Source organism: Cariama cristata, unplaced genomic scaffold (assembly GCF_000690535.1).
Source record: "Cariama cristata isolate BGI_N322 unplaced genomic scaffold, ASM69053v1 scaffold19733, whole genome shotgun sequence".
Classification (NCBI taxonomy): domain Eukaryota; kingdom Metazoa; phylum Chordata; class Aves; order Cariamiformes; family Cariamidae; genus Cariama; species Cariama cristata.
In genome coordinates, this window is record NW_009609208.1 from 6,746 (window position 1) to 27,103 (window position 20,358).

The 20,358-nt window shown below is 35.6% G+C and overlaps 1 protein-coding gene across 1 annotated transcript in view; it reads left to right on the top strand.

Annotated features, from left to right (window-relative positions):
• Window positions 1–1,782: 1,782 nt before the first annotated feature.
• The window catches only part of RALGAPA2 (Ral GTPase activating protein, alpha subunit 2 (catalytic)), a gene marked incomplete at its 5' end in the record, with an annotated part of 75,154 nt that continues 56,578 nt past the window's right edge, over window positions 1,783–20,358 (top strand). Inside the window, 7 exon segments of the mRNA XM_009697471.1 lie at window positions 1,783–1,893; window positions 2,564–2,613; window positions 13,663–13,720; window positions 16,791–16,834; window positions 17,766–17,940; window positions 18,495–18,610; window positions 19,717–19,855. Coding sequence (XP_009695773.1) covers window positions 1,783–1,893; window positions 2,564–2,613; window positions 13,663–13,720; window positions 16,791–16,834; window positions 17,766–17,940; window positions 18,495–18,610; window positions 19,717–19,855 — 693 coding nt within the window.

Genomic DNA, 20,358 nt, shown 5'->3' on the forward strand with positions numbered 1-20,358 from the left:
TCCCTACAACCTGGCGTGACATAGAAGGGAGACTACTGGAACGGGTATCGTCACCAGTTTGGCTGGTCTTCCTACCAGCCGGAGGTCAGTTGAACTGGCAAAGACATCACCCGCCTCTCCTGTGCCCAGAGGAGCAGGGTGAAGCATTCACGGTCAGTGCTGCTTTCCGCTGCTCGTCACAGTGAACACTTGCACGCTGAAGGAGCAGAGACTTGTTTTCTTAATGTGTGAAAAAAAAAAACAACAAAACAAACAAAAAAAAACCACACAAAAAAACCCCCGGAATTTGGTAGTGAAATGCCCAAGAAAACTCTGTCTCTGAGCAACTGAGCAATGGAATTATTGAGTGTGTAGCTTATTATTGAGTGTGTAGCTTATTCATTATGTTTTGGATTTATTTTTTTTTAAGTGAAGTGGGCAGTGGTATCAGGATGACAACTTGCATGCAGAATTGCAATAAAATCCTACTTTCTGAGTGAGTATCTACTCTTAGGGTAGTAAATGGGGAGTATTGTTGTTGGCCTCTTTTAAGGTTAGAAATTGTTTTCCTGTGTATCTTGCGAAGGAATATAAAGGTCAAGATAGTTCAATAAGAAAAGGATGTAGCTATAAGAAAGCATACTTGCATCAGAGTAACAGATGAGTCACCACTGAAATGCCACATTTATAGAAAAGGAGAATTTACTTTTTTTGATGAGGCAGTTCCTTTCTCTTCCTTTCACAATTTAAGAAGAAAATTTCCTTTTTGTTTAGATTTTAATGACCTCATTCCTTCATATGAAATCCTTGTAAATGAAAGCCTTGTTTTCTCCTAGAGTTGTGTTTAACAGAACGCATTCATAGAGAGGAATAATTGCACTTAGCTTGCAAATTCAAGACCAGTAGAATAGGGAAAAAATATAATGTAAAAGAGTTTCCATGCGCTAATCGTTTCCATAGTACAAGCAACCAAAGCAAGCCTTACTACTGAAAAGGTATTAATTTTTTTAAAAAAATATTGTCCAAGACTGAAGTAATTATTTCTTCTGCAGTTGTGTGATATTATTGAGTTGTCTTGTTATAATAAACTTTGCCTTGATTAATGAATGGGTTTCTTAAGAGGTGACACTTCAATGAGAAGATGTGTTGTTAATAATTCTTACCCTTTATCCTCTTAATTCTGGGTGGAATCATGTAACTTTTCTTGACCAAATCAGTTACAATAAACAGATGAAGTTAAAGTGGGTCTTGCAAGTGTCAGGTTTAGAAAACATTGGATTTATTTTTTTCCTTCTTAAAAAATAAACTTGTTTCAAATTTTAGACTTATATTAAGGCTTAGGAAAGTGATGCGTCCTTAGATTTCCATTATTTTTTTTAAATGAGTTGGAAATATGCTGTTTTCTGAATTGATCTGCTTCTCAGATAAATTTAAGAACTGGATTTGCAATTTGCATACAGAAATCTTTGCTGGTGTTTGTTTTTTTCCAACAGTACCTGCTTGTTTTGATGATACAGAAACCATTTGATTAGACAGCTAAGACACACCCCATCTTTTTTCTTTTTTTTTTTTAACGGAAAACGAATGAACCTAAGCTACACTGCGAACTTTCATAAATTAAGTGATCATGGAAATTTCCCTACTTGCAAGGACGGAATCACAATTTAGTTAGTATAGAATATTTAATGAAGTCACTAAAATTGTTTTGTATTCCATTTATTTCATTCTCTAATATTAAATTTGCATGAATACAACAATTTTCAGCTTTCTGATGTTGTGTAATAACTCTGTTCCTGTTTTCAGATATTGTGGATGGAAGTGACCTGAAGCAATTTTTTGAGAACAATTATTCTCAAATTTATTTTATATTCTATGAAAACTTCATAACACTGGAAAATAGCTTGAAACAAAAAGGTAAGTTTTAGAGTTTTGCCAGCAATTGTTAAATCAGTTTTCCCTAACGGTTCTCAAAAGCATTCTATTAGAGTTTATCTAATGATTATGTAGTCCACAATTAAGTATATTTGCATTAATAGTTTCATGCAGTACAGTATTAGTATTAATAATTTTAATTTTATGGTATCAGAAGAGTCGAGCATGGAAAATGGCACTCTGAAATGTCATAAGTAACTGAAAAGAATTCCAAATACATTTTTATGGCTAAGTGTCATTTCAGCACAAAAATCAATTGTTGTGCGTTTATATAGGTATGCTCTCATCTTGTTTTGAAGTATTGAAGGCCTTCATCCTACAATTAAGCAGATGTCTGCTCAACTGAGACATTGTCAGAGATCTACAGAACATATTTCCATGTTGAAGATACGTTCGTAGGAATAGCCATTTGCTTGGAGATGAGCACCATGAAATGCTTCACAGATCTGGGACTCTAGTGGTCCCTCATTCATAATCAGGAGAGAGAGGCACTGAAGTTTGGAAACATCTTGCTCTTTTGATATTAGATAAAGATGAAGAAAAATAAACTGAGTGCAACATCTTTTACTTCAGTTGAATAACAGCAGTGTAATTTTGCTGTCTGTCTCATGCCATATATTTATGGCAAACAATGCTGTTTTCTGTCTTGCAGGGAATAAATCACAAAGGGAGGAGCTGGACTCCATTCTCTTTCTTTTTGAAGTAAGTCTTCCATACCATGAAACTAATTTTAATTTTAAATCTCATTGTCGTTATACCTTTACAATGGGGGGTGAAACCAGGTATCAGTCAAAATGACAGTAGGTGTCCAAGGTGAAAGGACTGTACAAGGTGAAAAGTGGAAAAGAACTAGGGTGTGCATTAAGTTTTCAGATGCAATAACAATAAAAATTTTGTACAATGGGAATGTTGGTTGAATGAATATCCAGAGTTGAGAGATGTTATCAATGTGACTTGAAAATCATACAGTAATATATCTGTCCTAAGGAACCAAGGATCAATTCTTTGAAAATGTCCTCGTTTTTTTCAGTAGAATTTGGGAGTAAGTGATCAATGGTTGCATAGCCTCTATTAGACTAAAGCTTTCAAAATAGCCCCTTTTTTTTTTTTCAAATTAAATAAGTTCTTGCTTCTGTATTTTTATGGAGGGCTAGTTCAAAACAACAGTACTTTTCCCCTGTGCTTTGTCAGTATGAAGTTCAGTGTTCAGTGTTATGTTTGTTTTGAATGTGTCACAGCAGGAGTTAGGGCTCTACTCCTTTCAGATGGAGGCATCTATTATGATTGCAGTATTTGGTCTTGCAGCACAAGGGAAATGAAAGGATAAAAGTTGTCAACTACTGCATATCGGTTTGATCTGAGTGTGTGAAATGTTAATATGTTTAACTTTTTTTTTTTTTAAATTCAGTGGAACATCTTTTACTTCCAGAAGCATACCCTTCCCAGCAATGGTGGTCATAGCATTTGCAGTGTCTAGGGAGGAAATGTTAGCTAGTTAACTTTTGCAGAATCAAATTAGGATATCTTTAATTTGAAGAAGACTGGACTCTGGTAGATCATTTTCCAAGGGACCTCTTTCATTAGAGTTATTACCTAAATATATTTGGATGTGAGAAAATATCACTGGACCGGATGAAAGCCTAATATTTAAAAAAAGTTTTTATAATGCACACTAGAAGTCTTAGCATTAAGCTCTGCCTCCCTCAACTCAGAGATCAGTGGTGCCTTTAGTTGTGTGGGATTTTTTTTTAACAGTTCATTAAATTGGCCTGATTTTTTTCTTAAGGGTAAATATGCATGTCTTCTGTTGATTTATCTTTGTTAATCCAACTACTAACTTTTTAGTTGAGTACTGCATGATAGAAATGTTATCTTTGTTTATATTTTGGGTTATGTTTTGGTAGGGGTGGTAGCAAAAACTCCAAACTTCCAATTGGACTTTAGAAATTGAAGTCAAAGTGACGGTTAAATGTTCTCAACTCTTATCCCTCCCTCTAAAAGTAGAAAAAAAACCCCAACTCAAATCAAAAACCTCAGAAGTATATGGCTTCATTTATTATTTTTTTCTTTTTGCATTAATGTTTAGTTTGTAGTTAGAATAATGTTTATACTGACAATAAGAATGGTGCTGTAGAGACTAGCATGGCTGTAATAGGAAAAATGGCCATGAAAATCATGACATGAAATCCTGGATTTTTGTGGTCTCATCTTCTGATTTTTATGATGAGGCGAGTTCATCTCCCTGTTCCTCTTCTCCCTCCCTTTGCTCCTTTAACTATGAGACTGTGTTTTCAGACTGAAGTCTGAAAATTGAATTGTGTTTTCTGCCGCTTATTATATTAGCAAAAGAGGCTGCTTTAGGATTTTGCCTGAGGCAGTGTTGAAGAACATGAGCTCATATATCTGCTAGAACTGTATTTGGGACAGGAGAAATTCTTCCTCCTCCTCCCTCCCCACCCCCAGTGGAGAAGGTATCACCACATTTACTGAGCAAGGCTGTGCAATGTAATGGGAGCTCATTAATGCTCTGTGGTCTCGAATAAGTAATTAAACTTCTGTGGCTATGTCCTTGAATGGAAAATAGCTAATGCTTACTCGCCCGGTTAAAGTGAGTAAGTATGCATTCCTGTGTCTTGAAAATGGGTGGCTAATAACCACCCGTTTAATACTGCTTAAAAACATCAGCAGAACATACTGTATGAAGAAGAAAAAAATACATAGTTACATATGAACAAAATGTTGCTTTGGGTCCCGGTCGAGGAGGATGATATTATAGCTGGGTCATCGACAGCTTTGAGGAAGAAGAAATCATTTAAGATGTTTGTGTGGAATTTGGAGCAATCTGCTTCATGATGTTTATTTACTGGAAGTAAGTTTGCAATCTGTTTATATCTGTAATGCTTGATAACTTGGTGGTGGGTTGTAGGAAAACAGCTCTTTAGAGGGCCTTTTAACGCACAGACAAAGAATACATCAGTCTGAACACAGGACAAGAAAAAATGTAAATGCCAAGTAATTAAACATTCATATTGTAAACCATAGGAAACAAACTAATTGATTGTTAAGCTTGCCATATTTAATCTGATGTCAGTGTAAGCCAGAGGTTTCCTAGAGTTTTCTTCTAATTAGCTAAATAGGTAATTACTTAGGATTAACAAATCCTGAATCCAGGTGTTGAGAGTTTAAAAATCAATAAAAATATTTATGAAAGGAATTGACTTCTGCCTTTTCTGGTATAGTTTGGTGGGTATTTTGCCGCTATTCTTGAGTGACACCTAGTGTGTATATTAAGCAAGAGTAATAAAAGCCTTTTCCACAAATCTTCTGAAAACCAAGTTGCTCAGTTGTAATTTATTGAAGTCTTAACTTTACACATCAGCTACATAGCTTGGACACTGAACAATAACCTCAAACAACATATTAATCAAAGAAGAAATATTAATCAAAAGGGAGTAATATGAAGGGTTAACAGTTAATTTTGTAAAGTGCTTTTTTGCAATTAATATTACAAAGTTCTTAGATCTAATTGCATATTCTCTAAGGTGCTTTGGCCTCGTCTTTTTCCAAATGGTTATTCATGAAATGATACAGCAACTGTAATTATCTGTATTATTTTTCCCTGTTTCAGCTAAAAGGCCAAAATGATGTGGAAAACAAATTTGCTTTTTTTCTGGTAAGGCTTAGTTATCTCCAGATTTGTCATATATTTTCAAAACACATTAAAATTTCTTGTATCACTGTTCTCTACATTTTGAGGGCATTGTTTGTAATGGCTCTCAGCCGAGCACTGTGTGTCACAGAACTCACAAAAGGTGCGCTACACTTGTGTAAGTTTTCTAGGTCCCATAAAAGTGTTATGCCATCATTTGATTGTGAAAAATTGGAATTTTTTTTATAATAAAGTATTTTTTTTGCAGCATCAGATACTGATTCTTCTGACACTGCGGGTTTTTTTGCATCTGTAATGAAATAAAAGCAGACTGATGGTTTTGATATAATAATTAGATCAATTTCTTTCTATACTCTATAATTATGCTTTATTAGTTAAGAACAGCCATGTCTCTTATTCTGATGCAGTCATAAAATTCATCACACTGATTTAACATGTTCACTGTATGAAATATTTTATTCTTAGAATTTTTCAGGTACTCTTTCTAATGTAGTAAAGCTTCCCAAAGTCACTTACAGTAGCTGCTATCGTTGCTAGAAGTTTTTCAGATACTGTCAGGGTAGTTCAGGTCTCACTGCAGATGACTGAGAAGATGGGTTAGGTACTCCCACCTCCCACAGCTGATTCATACGCTGAAAGCTTCTCAGTATGGATTGTTTTGCTGGTTTATTTTTTACCAGTTCATATTAATTGAATGTAAAGTTCCCTTGTGTTTTACAGGTCCTTATTTATAAAAGCATACTGTGTTTTCCCTATAGCTTGTACAAAAAGGTTTGTTTATGCTGCAGTCTCTTAATTTCTGTAAGTCCATGTTTTGTGTGGAACTTCTGGTTTCTTGAATTTGGTGAAATGTGACTGGGGCGAGTCCCTGGGTCCAGACACAGAGTAAGTGCAAATTATTAATTTTTTTTTTAAAGGATCTACAGCATTATAACTCTGGAAAGGTGTCTAACGTAACTCATACTGGCCTTGCTGCGATTATGCTTCTAGATGCTTTTATCTGTCAAGTGTAGCCTTCCCCCATATGCCTCTTGCCCTGCTGAAATGAGGAGAGGCTAGCTGTGATTATAAACAGGAATAGACAGAGCTGTCTGTTTTGACCTTCCTTAGACGTTCAGCAGCAGAATTTTAATGTGTCATTCCTAGGGTTGGTTTGGAGTATTCTGAGTATGTATGCAGCAGGTGGATTTAAATATTAAGTGGATGTGAATTAGAATATAAATGTGCTAATAGCCTCTGCCATATTTGTATTATACACACTCAAATTCAGGGTCTGCTTTGGCTTTTGTATGACACTAAGCATTTTTCCCGAGGTGATCATCAATAAACTGTTAGAACTTGCCCAGCCATACTTTGAGCTCTTTATTTTGTAGCAGTAGTTACTGGTTTTAATACAGTATTGTTGTCCTTAGAAGCACATCTAAATATAAACTACAAATGGCCACATACTCAGAAGATTAAGATGTGGTATAAATCCATTGAAATGTGGATTGGTCTGCTATCAGAATGTGAATGTAACGATTACAGAAGCAGCTGTGTAGCCTAAATTTATTACTGCAGATGTGCACGAGTTACTTGTTCTGCAAATGCTAATGATAATTCAGTATAGGTTTATAATTGGCTATAGTCTGTTAGGGACCCTTTTCAAAAGTAGATTACAGACGATAAGCAGTAAATATGCTGCATCTGTCAGAGGAACACCTGCTGTGGTGGTGGGTGACCAGATAGCTCTATGCACTGATGCAGTTTAGGAATATACACTTCTTTTTTAGTACTACCTGGTAATACACATATACATAATTTTTACAATGTACGACTTTGGTTCTTTCTGGATTAAGATTGCTGTGGATATTTTAAATACCAAATTCTTCCACCACACTGTAGGTCTGCTTTATATAGACTACTGTATGAATTAGCGAGATTGGTTAAGCAGCTTAAAACAAACCTCAAAGCCAGTGGTGGTTTTTAGCACGTAATTTTCAATTTCATAAAAGCCTGCATCAGTGAAACTTCCAGTACTTTTGGATTCATAGCTCTTTTGGAAGACTTTAGTGATGTGTTGCTATTTTTTATGAATGTGCAAAAGGATGTTCTTTTGTGTCTGTAGCATTTTCTTAGGGTGGTTTGCTTCTCTTAGGATGTTCCTACTAATTACTTGCTACATTTTGAATAAAACTGAGTAAAATTGAATTCTGCAGAAGTAAATTGTGTGTTGAAACTGGCCAATGTGAAGAGTACTTGCAAAATTCTTTACAAGGAATAATCAAGTCAAGTTATTGTTGAGTTCTTATTGCCACAGGTCCCTTTTTCTCATTTCTTGGGCTGATCCCTTTTATTTAACTTTTCCCCTTTATTTAACTTTCTTGTTACTATTTCCATTTTCCTCATATCTGTACAGCTGAGTGGCTTAATTTCCCCATCTGCAGGTTGTCTTACACTTGAAATCAAATTACCACTAAGAGTCGCAGCTTTAAATTCAGGTTATAGGTTCTGTTACAGCTTTTCAGTTGGTTCCCTGTGCCTACTGTGAATTACCAGTTCCCCTGTTTAACCTCAAGTCTGTCACAGACTTGGTTGGCCGATTCTTAAGCTCAATAGAGTAAAAAGGGCTTATTTGTTTATAACGATAAAATTGCTTATAGCCCTTCTTTCCTACACATAAAAAATTACTTTTTGAACCATCTACAGTATGTTCTGCTATAATTCTGATCGGTTCACCTCTTATCGCTCTTGAAATAACACTGATGTTATTCTTACAGCATTCTGTTGTAAATTCTAACTATATATTTCATATGTTTGACTTCAGAGATCTTATTGTTTAGTGTTATGCCTAGGGCAAGGATAAGTATCTTGTGTGCTTTGGGCAGACATATTCCCCTCAACGAATAACTGTAAATAATTTATTAATGAAATAAATGGAGTATCCCTTTATTTAGATTGAACTGCTGCAGGCATACTAACTTCATTGGGCTCTTGGCTTCACCTAAACTGGTGAATAGTAGCTGGAAAATTTCCAAATGACTGCAGATTTTAGTAGTTGAATGCTCTGAAACTCTTGTGGAGATACCACCGAACAGTACTTGAACATGGAGGCATAGGAGAGCTATTCTACATTTGACTTGGCTTAAAGTAGATCCACCTGCCACTGACTAATAGAAACTCCTTATCATGTACAGGTGATATCAAAAAAGCTAATTTTTTTTCCTTGGAATCCATTCGCTTGGAATGAACATTATTCTGAACTTGTCATTCACATTGCCTATGACAGCATGTTCAGTCAGAAAAAATTTGTTTTCGTTGTTCTTTAATAAGAGATTCTGCATGGCATGTTACAGAACGGCTTCTTGTAGCTCTGGAAGGCAGAACAACAATGCTTATCGTCTCACCTTTGTGTATGCTAAGCTGGAAGATAATTCAGGCCGTAGGGATCTTCATCGTAAGATTTGGTAACGGCCTTAGCTTTCTCTATGTTCTACAACAAGGTAGTGCAGCACACAGTAATAGGCACAAAGCTACGAATCATGATATGATTCACCAAAGTTGGCAAAAATAAAAGACTTTTAAAAAGAAATTACAGTATTGGTTGAGTCAGAGTGAATCTGCTGAAATAAAAACCTTGATTTTTTTTTTTTTTTATTTTACTTTGATAAAAGGGAGAGAGATATCTTTCAAAAAACAGCATCCTGTGTAAACTAAGATTTAAACTTAACATTATTCGTAGTCATGCAGGAAGTCCGGAAGAAAAAGAACTATGGATAATCAGTTAAAAGAACTGACAGATACCCTGATGTGTTGATCAGTAGTAATACCTAATTTCTATTTCAAGTGTGCTATAATGGATTACCATATAGATGCAGCAAAGCACTAAGCATTAAATAGATCTATGTGTTTTCTGAAAAAGCAATATTATTTCGCACTGTGGGGTTTCTTAAAATATTTCTTATTAGTGTACTGTGAAACTAGAAACAAGATGTCAATAGCCAGTTTGGATTCACAGCGGTATGGCTAAAAGTCTAGGCTGGAGTGGAAGAAACTATCATTTGTTTTATAGGAATTGCAATACGTGTTTTTTTTAGAACACCAGGGGTTGGGAGGGTGTAGAAAATGTTCTTTGAAATGCTAAGTTGAAAGGACAACAACTGGAGCTTTTCGTGGCTTGGACAATCTTATGTCTTGCTGTAATGCCTTCTTAGTCTGGGGACTCTGATGCACACATGCAAAGTTACTAGTTAGAAGGCATTTGAGCTGTAACTTTGAATTAACTCATAACACTTGGAAGTTTTTATTTAATAGTGTAGACTTTTAACAATGATAGCTTATTTTTACATTGCAGGAGCAAATGTAGACTCTGACTTGAGATTATTTATATTAATTCTAATCTGCAAAGCTTTGATATCTCCAATAGGTAACCATGATGCTAGCAATCTAATTTGCTTTTTAAAAAATGACTTCTGTTTACTATTTTGTAGTACTATGCAGGTGATTAATCACATTTGCATTTTTTTCAAAGTGCATCCATATTTTTTTTTTTCTGGTTTTGAGATTGATGGAAAGGAGAATGGCATGGGAAATGACTTGTATGTCTCAATTTTTGCTATATGAAAAGATTTTGGGACAGGGAAGCTTTCCTCAGACAGGAACTTCTGTCCTCTTACTATTTATTTCAAGCCTTGAATTGTTTTGATTCAGTCACCTGTCAAGGGTGTTTGACTTAGACTTTTTTTCTTTAAAAAACACCATAAGCATGTTCTTATCTTCCCCAACTCTCCCTCCCAGTTTCATGCAATTTAAAGTTTAAGCTTGCTTTTCCTGGTGGTGATTGTACTTTACAACAGGATTTGTTTTCCAGGTTTTCCCTGGGGCATAACCTCAAATTCCCTAACACTTGGATGCGAGAGTTGTTATTAAGTTCTTTTTCAGAATGGGTCTTTATTATGCAGCTTTGCCACCATACCAACTTATGAACCTTATCATAGTTCACTTTCTGGAAGTGAACTTTGTGTTCAAATTTAGGTGAATTGTGTAACATAAGATACTGCCTTTCCCCACGTGCGACTGTGCCTCTGGCCTTTCCCAAATAACGGTTAACATGCTTTGCGTTTTGCAGAGAGGGTATAGTAAAACCTGGCTTCCTTCAATGCGCTATCATGTTTTGAAACAACTAAGGAGTGGCGGTTCTTTATTTTGATCCTGAGTCAATTGGGATATGTAAACTGTAAAATTACTCTAAGAACATTGTTGAAGCTCTTGGGAAATATTCCTTTGGCAACTAAGGAAAATTTATTTGTATGTCATCAGATCACTTTCACAGACTTTCATTCATAATATATGAGTACGCCATGTCTGGTGTGTACATCAGTGTACATCAGACAATTAGTGAAACAGACATATATTTTCTAAATATAATTTTTGTTTTACAATGAAGAATTCTACTGTAACTTCTGAAATATAATAAGATACACATTGTCACTAGTAGTATTACCAGATTTTGGCAAATTTCTAATGAACATTCCATTACAGAAGTGGTGCTTGATTTTTTTTTTTAAATACAATTGGTTCTCAAAAGTTAGTGTTTTGAAACAAATGAGAGAGAATTTACATCCAAAGACAAGCTGAAGTTGTCTTGTTAGCGTGGCCTGTAAAAGGAAATTGTTTTTACTCCAATGATCTACTGTACTTCTTATAATGACTTAAACAATGGAAACAAAATGTATGCGGTTTTGTCTGGTTTTCCATAATAAACGAGAAGATCTTTGAAGGTTCCTCCCTGCAGTGTATTCTGATACTTGAATCCAGACAATTTTTTGTTGCCAGTTTGTCTTGGGGTTTTGTTTAATGGAGCCTTTCCTCGTGTGCTTTGGGCATGCGGTGTGTGATGGGTCTAATGTGTGCCTGGACACAGAGCGAACCCTGCATGCAGAGTGTCACCGCTCCTGCAGTGACTTGAAGTGTTCATGATTTAGGTTAGAAGCTCCTTTCTGCGGTGTGCCAAGTTAAGTAAAGATTAATGTCGGAAATTAGTCTTGAGAAGTGATGGGCTGCTAGTATTTTAATATTTAGATGGATAATGATAATTCTTTGTCTGTGGATCCTGCAATCTGATTGGCAGAAACGTGGTCCTTAACTAACAGGTAAAGCCCAAATGTGAATCATGGCCTCATTTTTAGCCAGTCAGATCCTTCATCACAAGCGCATTCCTCCTGCCCATGGACGGGGAGCTAGACCTTGGGCTGCCAGCCGCTCACTCCTTCGGCCCCTGCTGCCACGGCATCCTGGGATGGGAGCTGTGGGAGTAACACTGAAGCAAAATACAGCCAGAATATAGAAGGGATGTGCCTGATTTATATTTTTATTCTAGGTAAACTTTTAGAAATGCCAAATACTATTTGGGGAGCATGTAAAGATGTGAAGAAAGACCAGTCTGTCTGTGTGACCTGAGGTCTAGTTCCCTAAGTCGATGAATTTGTCATGACTTCCATCTTTTGCCATGGACAAAGGAATGTTCCATTTTCAAAAAGATTCTATTTTCAGTGTTGTATATAATTCCTGAAGCACTTTGTTGTCAAAAATAAAAAAAGTCTGTCTTATTCCATCTCTCAAGCATACTGTTTTTAACAGCAATAATGATTCATGTGTTGGCCGTCTCTGAAGGATTGCCTAAAATGCCAGTTCTTGCTTTCTTGGCTGTGACGCATTATTTCCTCTTGTGAGCTTTTATGTGCAAAAGACCAACAAATGGGTCACCGTTGCTTAAATGACTCGTCATTCATTTTGCATCCTGCATGTAGTATTTCTGAAAACTTAATGGCGCTTTGTTGTGCGGAAGTTTGTTCCGGTGATTTTGTTTGATAATTACAAGGAACTCTTGACTGTTAGTAATTTATAACATTGTTTAATTTAATTTTATTTCCAAAAGTAGATGTTGAAAACTAATTTCCCATTGAAACATATCTTCTTAATTTTGTATTTCAATGGCTGAACAGTTGTAAGATCCAGACACATTGTTCTGTGAAACCTATGTGAAACCATGTTTGTTCTCTCACTTTTTTTGAGAGGCTGAGCAGCAATAAGTTAGCTGTCCTGTACTACTAATACACCTACTTGCCGAGCCCTAGTCTATACTGCTAGTAGTTTAAAAAAAAAGGGGGAGGGAGGGAAGGTGTCTTGGAGCCTGTTAACTTAAAGTCCTTTTAAAAGCCATATTTACCCAAGTAAGACCCCCAAATAGTTTTGATTTATCCAGATTATTTAATAGCTTTACCATCCACTAACCTGACAAAGAACAACATTTGGTAGCCCCAACTGTTCTTTGCAACTAAGACTATAAGACTCCATTCAGGAAAGCACTTAAGCATATGTTAAAATTGATTTGCTTTTTTGGTGCCCTGTAGCGTAACAAAACTAAGGGGGAATAGGTTTGACCACAATGTCTTTCTTTGTTTGATCTGCCTCTGTTAGGATCAGTCCAAAAGTACAGAGGCAGACCACTACATATTATTCCACATAAGTGCTTTATTAACTGCATGTGCTGTGAATTAAATTAGTCTAGCTTTGTGTAATTTGGCTCGGTTTCACTCACCAGCTGAAAACACAGGTAAATCATCTCACAGTAAAAATAACTGCCCCGCTGTTCATCTCTGCCTTAGCTGAGAGATCAGACCCCATTAGTTGATGAAAAGACAAACCTAAGCCACAGAAGCTCAAAATCTGGACTGTATCAATCTAGCAGTAGTCATTACCAGCCACTTCAGAAAAATGTAACCCCAAGTGAGCTGCTTAGAAATTTGTAACTTCTTCATTAGAAATCAGTCTATGTTCTGGAATACTAGGGTTTTGCAAGGCAGAGTGAAAGTGGTTCATGACAATGTCGTGGTATTTATTCAGCATCATTCCAGGTATTTTCTCTGTAACAAGAGAGTAAAGTAATGGGCAGGAGTCCTTATGATAGGTATTTGCTTTCTATTGTGTTCTCTATGCATATATTACCATTTCATTTATGTCTTCTGTATTAGTTTCTCTGTATCCTCTGAATGAGCCAGTTTATTATGGAAAATTTGACTGTTTAGTTTTGTTTCCTGCAGAAAATATTGCAGCTACTACCTGAGAGGATTTTTTATCGATGGCATTTTCGCAGTATAGGTAAGAAGGAATGGTTTAAAAACATTCTAGTACAAATAAAATCAATGTTTTCTGTAGTCACTTCACTGGTTGTGCAAGTCCTGTTAACCAAAGAATCCCTTAGTATTGCCCATACACAAATAGTACTTGCATATGAGACTTGCAGCTGAAAATCCTTGAACCATATGGAAAATCATTTTACCTGCTCTAACAGCTCTGTGTGTTCCTTGTTTTGTGCAGTTTTGGTTGCCTGCTTCATTTTTATTTTGCATGAATGCTCTTTAAATTTTTACAATCTTGGATTTACCTGAGTACTCTTCCCTTTCTTCCCTTTCTTCTCTTTCATGTGCTAGAAGCTATCAAGACGATGGGCGTTATAAACCAACACTCCTTTTTCTAATTAGGTCTCCCTTTGTATTCACAGACTAACACCAACAATTAAGATTGAGGAGGGCTGTGGAATCTGCATGTGACTCTTGCAAATTTCCATTATGATAGTCCTTTGCAAGTGATCATATATGAGGTGCCCATACGAATGCGTAGTATTAAATATTGATCTTTGCATAATGGTAGATACTGTGTTGAACTCAACCCTTGCCACCTCCTGGAAATCTGTTCTGTAAAATTTAAGCTGTGAATAGGTGGCTAGCACAGGCTGTGCTAAACTGAATGCAAATCAATGGACTGCTGCAGTGAATGGGAGCTTAATTTCTTCTCTGATATTCCTGTATTCTCTGTGCAGTTTAGTTCATTAATATTTGTGAAACACTCAGTTGTCACACTGGTTTTGGGAATTAAATGAGAAATTTCTGGTTTGGATCTGGGATAGCAAAGGAAAGAGATTAAGGATAAAAATATAAACTTTTTAGTAGCTCTTTTTGATCAATTTTAATGAGTCATCTGCAGTTTTACTGGCCTTTATAAGTGGAGTTATAAATACACAGTATTTCTGCAAGTTCAGCTCCAGCTGTCTTTCACTGATTCTCTTATAATGGAGGATTTGCCAAGCATCACGTTAGAATATGACATTGGCCATGACAGACACAAGATACCTATGGATGGCATTTGCCTGATCAAGCCAAGAGACTATCTGGTTTTTTTCCCCACGCTCCTACGGTATTTACTGTACGTATTCCAGCTTCTGGAGCAAGGGAAGGAATAGGAGTCCAGCAGAGAGAAGTCTTGGAGTTAATAAAGCTCTGCTTTTTTTTATCCTTAGTCTCCTGTCCATTCTGCATGCTTTGTGGAGCGGTTGTTCTGCAGAAAAAGACTTCATAAGCATGGAATTGAAGATTGTATTGCAACACATGCACAAAAAAGAACAAAATAAAGTTGCCAGCTTAGCTAAGGCGTGTGCTTGGAGTGCTTACTTAAAGCACTTAATGTTCTTCCACTATAGTTGTTTTCTCTTAAGCATAAGGATAATAGATATGTAACAGGCTTGGTTTAGTCACTCATGAACTTTGGAAATCTAAGTAAGAAAAGCAGGATTAATTCTTCTAAACAACTATCATGTTTTTTAGAACTTTCAACTAGATTTTAAAATTAGATTCAAACATTAATGCTATAGGGGGGAAAAAAGGTTTTATTGTCTTTAGTTTGAAGATAGTTAACTTTTTAATGATTTAAATATTCCCTGTGGCCTATAGTGCATATATAGTGAATGTTTTCACCTTGTGATCATATACAGGAGCCAGAAAGCAAAATTTATTCCTCTCCTTATTTGACCACATTGAATAAAGCTAGAATCAAATGAGCACAGAAATATTGCGAGGTGAATTACATTTGTTTTGATAGCCAAAGCACCTTGAAATCCAATGGAGTAGTTTAACGTGATCATTTCCTCCGAATTAAATTCTTTGGTGCATCACTACTTCGAAAATTCTGCTTCTGAATGCTACCAAAGTGGTCACAACATTTTGTTCTGCTGTTTGTTAAAGTAAATTTTATGCTGCCTTGGAGGGGGGTTATATTTCTTCTAAGTAGTACTTTTTTGTTGTTGTTTGCTTTGGTTTCCAGCACTATTTCATCAGCTGCCATGTTTTTTCATCAGAACAATGAATTTGCTGTTACAGAAGAAATAATGAGTGGAAGTTAAAGGTCAAGGAAAGGGCTGTTGTCACATTTCCAGTTAGCACTGACAAAAATAAAAGGAGACATCTGCTTGACCACTTTACTACCATTTCATCTGAATTCGTCCAGAACAAATTGGTTTTAGTCAGTTGTTTTGTAGCCAATATATTCTTTATATTTATACTTCTCTTGAATAGACATATTTGGATAGTTTTTTCGCTGTGTCCAATAAATAAGCTGCAAAATTTGGCTATGCAATTATTTACAGCTGTACCTTGTGATTTGCTTTTTGCTTACTGTTCATGTGCATTAATAAGTTATTTACTATATATGTTAATAATTTCAATTTAAAACTGAATCTATGAGATCTTGGGGGAGAGCTCACATTTAAGGAATGTGCGTAGTTCACAAATCCAGGAGAAATAACAGCCGAGTGCTACATTGTGTTATTTTTCTCAGAATCGCATTAAACCCATTTTCTTGCCTGAAACATTTGATATATAATATCTCTCTGATTTTTAGGTCAGACATTTGAAGTTAAGGGCAGTTAACCTGGTATTTCTAAAACCAGAATCAAAATATTGTGCAATTTTAGTAGTTTTATATACATAATAGTTTTATAGACCTGAATGTGGTGAATTGCTAGCATCTTTTTCTTACCATTATTGTCAATATTAGCGTATTTGAATGCATTAATCCTACAAGTTGGACTTCTTGATTTCTCCAAATCTAGTAAGTTAAAATTTCCCCTTATTTTTAGTGAAAACAATTTGAGAAATTGTCATCTGACTAAAACCAAAGTACCTCACTGTAAAGATACATTATATTTAATCTTGTAACACCGATGATGATTGTAATTAGATTCACTTTGGGTTTTCTTTTTCTTAAACACCAGCACAGTGGCCATATAGTAAATGGCTTTAAACTAGCCTTTCCTGTAGTATTTTTAAAAAAACATTCTGGTGGAAAGTGGCCATCTTAGTATCTGATACATGCCTGTTTAATTTTTCTATTCCAGGGTCGATTCTGAAGAAACTTTTGCACACTGGAAATTCTCTCAAGGTATTTCTCTTTGATGATGTATTCATATTTCTTTTCACTTTAATTCTTATGAAACGTATTACTTTATAATTTTCCAATATCAATGTTTTTCAGATTGTTAGACTTTGTAATTTTACTTACTCATCTTTTATTCATAAGTTTTATTATTGTAATCTTAGATTATTTTGATGTTTATCTTCTTCAGTCATTTTGCTGTTGTAATAACTGCTGTAAAGTTACCCAGGGAAGGTATCAATGTATTTTACTTAACACTTTATTTTTTCAGTTCTCTCTAGGACTAAGTATACTGTATTAAACATACTGGTTTCTTGTTTGCTGAAGAGTTTTAAATCCATTTTTCTTTTTCTAAATATATTGCTAAAATTTAAATTTTATCTTGTCAATAAAAAGAAAAGTAAGCTTACTGAATACCCTACCTTGGGTGGTTTTGTTGCATCTTAGTTTTCATGAGGATCTTCTGATCCCAGTGATGTTGAGGACAATAGCTTGCTTTGACCTCTGTGGGGCCAAGCTTTCAGACTTCGTAGGGCACAAAGTATTGGCAGCTCCCCAGTTGTGCGTTACACTTGCTCTTGTACTTCCAGAGCCCCTTTTAAGATGGAGTCTGAGACTAGCCAAGATGCATTTGACCCCAGAAACTGGGGGAGTGGAACTAGAACTTTTTGGCCTCTGATTGAAGTTGGAGTGGTAATGCTGCCTCCTTGGACTGCCACTGCCTTGGATACAGCTTGCTCCCACCCTTCTCTGCTCATGATTAAATTAATAGTGTGATTACTCTTAATATGATGGAAAGACTCACTAGCACATAGCTGGGATGAAAGTACTTGTCCTGCAGTTTCTTAGTGATTTAACTGTGTTACTGTACTTACAAAATTTTTTTTAATGTCTTTTTCTACAAAATATCTTTTTCTACAAAATCATCCCTTTGTAGATAAGATGTGAAGGAATCCGACTGTTTCTTCTCTGGCTTCAAGCGCTTCAGACTAACTGTGTGGAAGAGCAGATATTAATATTTGCATGCCTTGTGCCTGGCTTTCCACCCATTATGTCCTCACGAGGTCCCTGTACACTAGATAACCTCATTAATCCTCCTAATTTGCCAGACGGTGAGTAAATGAACAGAATTTCCATGATGGGTGTATTGTCTTCCCCCTTCCACTGAGGTCGTTGTGGAGCTGTAGAATTTCTTGTGGGGAAGATGTCACATGGATGATACTATTTGTCTTTATAATTCAGAGATGTACTGAATTTGTTGAGCTATGGTATTTATTCCAGCTGTATAGCCTTCTGATCTTGTCGCTCTGAATTCAGAAAGGTTGGGTTTTGTTGGGTTTTGTTGTTTTGTTTTTTTTTTTTTTAATTGAGATGCAGCTATGTGAACATGTTATTGCAAAATAAGTAGGTGTGTAGATTTACATCTTATTGGTTAATCTGCAGTGATTGCTTCCAAACTGCAGAAAATCCAAGGTTGATGCCATCCTCAATTGTGTGTAGTAGGACTTGGGGAAATATCAGAAGCCCAAACAGTTACTGGACTTTGTCTTCGTACAACTTAGTAGTGCATTAATGAATATTTCCCAATTAATCTTTTTATAGAAAATACCTTTTATTTAACTATTTTCAGGTTTTCTATGTTTAAAACATTTTCTTTTAATTTTAGCTAAGGTTTTTCCAGAAGAAATAACACCGCTTTTGCCAGCTGTCTCTGGAGAGAAAATTGCTGAAGACCAAACCTGCTATTTTCTTCAGCTACTGTTAAAATACATGGTAATTCAGGTGCGGAGGATATATGTTTTTAACTATTCATATTTGGAGGAATGTACTTGTGGTAGAAAACTAAATCTGCACTGTATCTGTACAGAGCTGGGTTTGCCGCTCCCGGGAAGAAACTGTCTTCTGCACTGTCTTATTCTTGTTTTAAAAGGAAAATGATCCCAAAGGTATTTCCTTGTGCCATTTTTTGGTCAAAATAAGAAGTTTTTCACACTTGTGATAAGAATTAATGAATGTTATCCAAACTTGCAAGATAACTGACTATTTTATGTGCTTGTGATCACATTTAGAAAATTGATACAGGGTAGAGAAGCAACTTGCTCTCTTTGGACACATACGTAGCTGAGAAGACATGTAAAGGACCACTGGAGAAAGAGATAAAAAAGGAGAGATGACTTCTGAGATTAATTTTTTTTTTAAAAGGATGCAAGTAACATGTGCATCAAAAATTTTAATTAGAAATAGATCAGATTAATCTGTACAGGAAAGAAATTAAGATAATGTATATGTTTAAAAAGTACAAATGAAGCAACATTTTAAATAAAGTGGAAACTGTATAGACAATGAACATTAAAGAGCTCAGTATTAAAAAAAAGCATATAATGAAATACTTTGAGATGTTTTTTTAAATGTATATCTCAAAAGGCAAGACCAAAATGATATTTTGAAGGGGTTTTGTCATCTTGAATAAATGCTTTATTTTGAAAAGTGGCGGTATGAAATTATCAACTTCCTACACAGCACTCTTAGTTTCTGGTGGCAAACATATTTGTGATAAAAAAAGTATCCTAGAGTAACTTTGTCTAAATTTACAGGTAAGAAGCAAATTTGTTAAAAACATTAATACGACATTTTCTGTGCTTGACCATATTAGAAGAGCACAAATGTGCTTGCTTCTAATGATCTTGCTTTCTTGGATATGCTAAACCCCTCATGGTAATATCTTGTGTTCTTACTGCAGTTTGTAAAGTTTTTTGGGACAGTGATAATTTTTTCTATCTCTTGTTAAAGTGTAATTGTTTATCTTTTGTATTCAACGTGGAATGATTGTCAGTATAACACAATAACATAAAGCTTTTTGTTTGTTTCTCTTTAACTCCATGACAAAGGCTGCAAGCTTAGAGTGGAAGAATAAGGAGAACCAAGACACTGGTTTTAAGTTTCTCTTTACCTTGTTTAGAAAATACTATCTTCCTCACTTGTTTCCATCTTTTACAAAGCTAACCAACCTCTACAAACCTGTTCTTGGTAAGTAGTGAATTTTGTCTTTTACATAGAAAAAGAAATAATGGTGGCTGTTCTCAGTAGCGTCTCTGTTACCTGCTGGCATATCACTATGGTTCTCTTGAATGAGGATTTTTCCTCCCTTGTCTCATGTTTTGACTTTTTCCTAGTACGACTTTTCATTTTCTGAGATAGTCCAGGAAGCTGCTGCTGCTTGTCACTGCATAAGGGCTGGCCTGAGTCTCCTTTCCTAAGGACATTTCCACTGACATAGCATTTATATTGAGTGAGTGAGGACTCTCTAACTGTGATATGTAATGAAGATGGAACATACTCTCTGACAGGTTTTTTAAACAATCTGCAAGCTGCCCAAGTGTGAGGGAGTAGCTAACTTATTTACTCTTATTTTACTTCTTATTTCCTTGAAGAGGAAATGAGTATGAAGGGCCAAATGAAAGGACATGGAGATGTACATCTACAGGTGTAGGATTAAAAGCATGTTATTTCAGAAATGATCACATTTTCCA